The sequence below is a fragment of the Halichondria panicea genome, chromosome 4 (assembly GCF_963675165.1).
Source record: "Halichondria panicea chromosome 4, odHalPani1.1, whole genome shotgun sequence".
Lineage (NCBI taxonomy): Eukaryota > Metazoa > Porifera > Demospongiae > Suberitida > Halichondriidae > Halichondria > Halichondria panicea.
This window is the reverse complement of record NC_087380.1, coordinates 6,904,419-6,910,666: the sequence shown is the minus strand read 5'-3', so window position 1 is coordinate 6,910,666 and position 6,248 is coordinate 6,904,419. Positions and strand designations below refer to the sequence as shown.

At 40.3% G+C, this 6,248-nt stretch overlaps 1 protein-coding gene across 1 annotated transcript; it reads left to right on the top strand.

Moving 5' to 3' along the window:
- Window positions 1-1,560: 1,560 nt before the first annotated feature.
- Window positions 1,561-2,238, top strand: LOC135335225 (uncharacterized). Its single transcript, XM_064530645.1, has 2 exons — window positions 1,561-1,615; window positions 1,694-2,238. Exons 1-2 carry the CDS (start codon window positions 1,561-1,563, stop codon window positions 2,236-2,238), a joined length of 600 nt encoding a protein of 199 aa, XP_064386715.1.
- The last annotated feature ends 4,010 nt before the right edge of the window (window positions 2,239-6,248 follow it).

Below are 6,248 nucleotides of genomic sequence, written 5' to 3'. Positions count from 1 at the left end.
CGTAGTTCTGTCATGTCAAACTGACCTCTGACCTTTATAAAGTAGGAGCTACCGTACTGTAGAGTGAATGTATAGCTCAGCCATATCATCATCTAAGTATACTCTTGTTTCCAGAATGAAAAGGTGGCCTGCTGGCTAGGAAAGAGCTTGTTAAAGTAGGTTCAAAGTTCAAGTATTTTAATTATTTTAATAAAGACTACGTCATTATTAACTTTTTGGCTTCGTGTCCAACCTCCTCTGATCATGAACACTATAACTTGTATTTTTTTCATGATGTAATCACAGAAAGTGGGTGGGTCTTGTAGATATACCAATGAATGGTTATTCTATATAGCTTTAATTTACTTCAGACTGTGATTAGCTTCTGGATTAGATTATCATAAGCTATATATAGTGAGTGCACATCACTGTGCATGATTTGTATAGACTGTAGCTACAGCAGCGCAGCAGCAGCTATATCTAGCTAAAATAATATTTACGCACATTTTATTGCTTCGCTCTATCTACACAGAGAAGATGTCTGATTATCTCACACCAGCCGATCTAATAAAGTTGTACCTAGCTGTGTTTGATGCTCGGAACCAATGGCGAAACATCTTATTGGTGCTCGAAGTATCCTCGGATACTATCAACAGTATTGGTACACGATGGAGTAACATTCCTGATGACTGCTATCGTGAGGGGCTGTTGGAATGGCTGAAAGGTGGGGAGGGAAGCTGGAGGGATATTGTCAAAGCATTGTCCAGTCCCACTGTGGGCCACGGTGACCTAGCCAAGACCATCGAGAGAGATCATGTACAGTCTACTGGTAAGCATTCCCACTGAGGGTAACTTCGTACTTTAAGTACCAATTCATACTCTGTTATTAAGTAGCTAGCTACATACATAGATTTGCACAACATTTATTAGTTCTCTATTCTATACCCATGCAGAGGACTATCTCACAATAGCAGATCTAGGAGATCTATACATAGCTACGTTTGATGCTCGAATCAAGTGGCGAAACATCTTGCTGCTTCTTAAGATATCTTTGGATATTATCGACAGCATTGGTAGGAAGTGGCGAGATTCTCCTGATGACTGCTATCGTGAAGGTCTGTTGGAGTGGCTGAAAGGTGATGAGAGAAGCTGGGAAGATGTTGTCAAGGCTTTGTCAAGTCCTATTGTGGGCCACAGTGACATAGCCAGGACCATCGAGAGAGATCATATACAGTCTACCACTCTTATGTGAAGTCAGACGGTAAGATAAAGTACCAATTATTAAGTTATACTGTCAGTACTGGAATGCATTAATTTTTAGTAGCTATAGAGCTAATCCTGGGGTGATATCGGCTGTACTGGATTGTATTTTTATGTGGTCACATTGTACTTGTATTTACTGCCTCACCAACTCCTCTAACCCTCACATCGGGCACATGCACTCACAGTTTACCAAAATCGCCAGAAGATCAATAAAGATTTGACAATTTTCCTAGACGAGCGTCTCGGTACAGGTGCTTTTGGAGTAGTTACAGGGGTGAGATTTGTGCAGTAAAAGTTTTAGTTTTTGAAGCTATAGAGATGCAGACAAGTATCCCAGCTGGCAAAAGTGAAGAGGCCAGCAGGTGTTTAGATCGTGAGTGTGATTTTCTCGAGTCGCTTTAGCACCCAAACATTGTTCAATATTTGTCAACTGCTAAGCACCCCAAATCAGGTAGTACAATCCTCGTTCTAGAGCTGATGGATTGCAGTCTGAGATCCTACTTCTCCAACCTTGATGAAGAGTCCCTCACTAGCGAATGTGAAATTAGCCTCTCCAAAGACATAGCTTGTGGTCTGTCTTACATTCACAGCAAGCTGATTATCCACCGTGACCTCTGTGGTGATAACATCTTGCTAAAGCTTGCACAACCACTGCCTATTGCAAAGATTTGCGATTTTGGCATGTCACGGCTATACGATTCCACCAAGCTTAGCCACACCCTCACAGCCGTTGGTCACCGTATGGGGTATCTACCTATCGAGGCTATTCGATTAGACGTTGAGAAATACGATAATAGCCTGGATGTGTTTTCCCTTGGGGTGATTATAGTGCAGATTGTTTGCAAGCTGAAGACAATCAAATCAGCCAAGGATCGATCAGACCATGTTGCCCAGATCCCTCACACACACAGGTTGAGGAAGCTTATCAACAGTTGTTTGCAAGAAGACATGACGAAGAGACCAACTGCCAGGGACATCTGTGAGTCTATTAAATAGTGTTGTTGATCTTCCTATTAAACATTGAACTCTTTTTTTTAGATGCCTCACTGACAGGTCAAAGGTCAAAGGTCACCCAACCAGTCAATTGTGAGTCATTATAATTATATAGGGTACTTTAGGGAAAAAATAATGTAGCTAGTCCATAATGGTATTGGGGTCATGATCATCCATATCAATTCAAAATGTTACCTCTTCAGAATTGCACGAAACTTGGTTTATGTGTGAGGAATGGTCAGAAAAAAATTGGGTTTGTAATTAATATGGCTTTTGAGATTGAGTTAATTAAAAAATGAAGAAATTCTCCATTTTTAGGAACTGGCTGCTGTTATAATTAGTTAAACTGTAACTTTGTAACCATTAACATTCCAGACTAAACATGTATATCATCTTGTTGCCTAAGAAATTCCGCATCATTTGGCATGTTGTACGGCTTCACTCGATAAAGTTTGGGTATTGCATCCAATTAGTGTCCTTTGAACTCTGACTTCTCAAAAAGCGCTATTTTTTTCCTGTACTTTTTTTAGTATCATGTTCCTTATATCATTCTCTTGAAGTGAACAAGTTTGATTTTGGGATTCCAATGGGATCATGAGATACATTGTATGTTGTGGGATGTGGGCAATGTGTACTTTTCCTTAGTAAGTAAGCTGCATGTGTGTGAGGCCCTTTGTTGTGGCAATATTGCAAATAGTATAGGTTTTAAGTTGATGAGCGACATTACCTACGTTTAAGCTAACATTACACGTTTTAGTTTTAGAGCAATGGTAATTTCATAAAAGTTGAGCAGTATAAAACATTAGTTTAAAAATATTAACAAGCCTATAGGCCAAATGTTTGGTCAGTATTTCTGATGCAGCTTTAATCTCGATCCTTTTTGGATAAATTTGATCTGTTCTGATTTGATGATCAATCGTTCAATCATGTAGGCAACGTATAAAATCTGGAGCTGGGATACTAGCTTGAATAAGCTGCATTCATGGCCCGTGAGGGTAGAGGAATTGTACACACACTAGTGAGTTGTGTGGTTTTACTTGGAAAATACCCTAGCTAACCACCCATTTTTTTGTGCAAACCAATCACAAGATATTCTCTAAACAAATAGGCATTTTAGTTTCTACTGAGGTTACTCATGTCCATCTTCTGTGCAGTACTATATACTGTATCCGACTAGAAAAACATTTGCAATGTGAAAAATTGCTAGGATTGGCCAGGGGAACCACAAAAAAGCGTGGAAACAAGAAATCAGACGAGAGCATAACTCCAATCCGTTACAACGTCAATCACATGTGGTAGTTTTCCATGTTTTCCCGTCCATGCGCCATTAGACTACATTACATCATCTGTAATTGATCTGATTGGCCAAAAACATTAGATTACATGGAATCATAATCTACAAGAAGGTACTTATTCTACAGGAAGTGGACGCATATTCTACAGGAGATGGGCGCCTATTCTACAGGAAGTGGACACTTATTCTACAGGAAATGGGCACATATTCTACAGGAAGTGACAAACATTTGCAGGAAGTTCTCAAAAGTTGGAATGAAATTTTTATTGAAAGTGACAAGAAGATGACAAAAACATTATAAAAAACACAGAATGCAATAGTTTGTTCAGTCAATATCCATTCTTTCCATGTCCACTGTTGCTTTGTATTGCTTTTTCCAGTTGGGCATGGGCAGGGGGCCAGGTAGCCTCGACCCCAGGCCGATCCGTCTCCAATTGAACGCTAGGTCGCCTACTAGGCCTGGTATTGATTGTATTTGGGCGTGATCTGGGCGTGGTTTTTTCATAAATTGACTCTTGGTACAACAAAAAATGAATCCTCCAACAGTGGTCTTCAACAACAGCCTCTGGGGCAGTATACAGCAGGAAATGCTTCCCAGAAGACAATTCTTTGGCAGTGGCAACCAAATCTTTGTCGATTCCTTTATTGCTACTGAGGATGGCAGCAGAAACACCTCTATTGTTTAGACTCCTGACCTGGTCAATCATGAGTCTCATGATGAGAGATAAAGGGGAGAGACAATTAACAAGAACAACACTTTTGTCAACAGGAGGAGCCTTGGTCCTACCTAGCTTGTAGTCCATTAAAAAGGGTAGCAACTGATATAGCAGAGAGACTTGCCATACCCCGTTGGGAACCAGATAAACACGTCCCTTCTCTCAAACAGGAGCTTGAGAGCCTGGGCCTGTTCTGCCATGAGAGTGAGGCCATCTTGCTTCAAACAAGACAACGCGTTGCATGCCATAGCTAGCTAGCTATAAATTGAGAACATGACACGGAGCTACATTACTGTAACTTTTACGGGAGTAAAAATGCCTCTACGTACACCTTTAGTATTACAGAAAAAAAGCAGGAAAGAAAATGTAAAGAATCACTGCTTTTGTTTCCGGTTCCTGCCACGCCCAGATACAATCAATACCAGGCCGTATTTTTAAACTTCGTTCTATTAAAAAAAAATCGGCCTGGGACCGAGGCTAGGGGCCAGGAAGCATCAAAAACACTTCAGCAATCGCTTGACACTTTCTATTGAATTTTTTAAGGTTCCATGCCAGTCCAGTCTGCTCTATACCCCCTCCACTCCACCACAGAGCTTCATTCTTCTTCTTGTAGTGTTGCAGTCAGTCTTTTTACTTGGTCTGTTCTTTCCAGTATCTTCAAGAAGCATTTCACAAGCTCTACTAAGTTTTACTGTAGTTTTTCGTTGTTTTGAAGCCGTCTTCTTGTCTTTTTCTGTCAACTGGTGTCTCTCACAGCTCGTCCAGCTCGCACAAATTCAATTTCTGTTGCTACGCACCAAACCTAGCTTTTTATAACCACGCCTCGCGCATGCGCAATGAAGTCCAAGTTAGATAGACCACACCCACTCGTAGAATATGCGTCTTAGTAACCACCTTGGTTACGGTTAGATTCCCTCGGCTTTGTGCCTCGGGCTAACCGCAACCGCGGAGGTTACATAGACGCATATTCTACTCTTAGGTGTAGTCTATCCTATACATATACCACGCAATTTTTACTGGTGCATGGAGTGATGAATTTTGCCTTTATGTTCGACAAGAAGTCATTGCTGAAGATAAAGAAGCTAATGATTACTCCTGAAAGCTTTTAATAAGCTTTAACTCGACACTCAGGAAGTTCACTCAAGATCTACTGATGTATTAAAGAGTCCACCACTCTTCCTAGCTGGCAGCTCTAGCTGTCTGGGTGGCTTTCTTGAACTGTCTCATTGATAACAGAACTAGAAGAAGTAACACTGCTGCAGTATAATTATTCTACTTTGATTAGTGTCTCTGAAAGCTGCCATTGTGGTTACATTGTAATACGCATTGTAACTTTGTCCGGTTTTTTACAATTTGTATATGATGAAATTGCTGTCAATTATTTCGCGCATGCGCATACAAGGTATACCAGGCTGCCTTTCTCTTCGCGGCCTGGAATCAAGGCTAAGTATGATCATGCTGGAGAGCCCCACCCACAAAAACGGCAAAACATTTTTTTATCGTAGTGATAGACAGACAGCATAGTTTAATAAACTGAATTCTGTTCATATTTAAGCATAGCTTCAGTATTTTTGAGCTTCTTTAGACTACATTATCCCAGCTCAGGATCAGCAACCTTGAAATTTCAGGTAATAGCAATTTCCGGACGGGACACAGAACAGAACCTCTAAATCCAGGACATAATGGTAGTCTTCACAGTCTCATTAAGATATGGCCCTGTGTCTCATGTTAAGATATGTCGATGGATCCATAAATTATGAAGAGAGTTAATTAATACAAAACTAATTGACACAGAGCCCCACCTATATACACAAAATTATGTTGCTATAGTTATGCCAGTAGTTGCAGTGTTTCTAGACTCTATAGTTTACAGTGATGCCTATACATGCATGTTTACATGTTTGTTTCGTAATCCTGATGCATGTAATTATCTTTACATAATTATATGTACCATTATTATTAAGCCTTCCTACTTCTAATTATGCATACAGTGATTAGTGAGC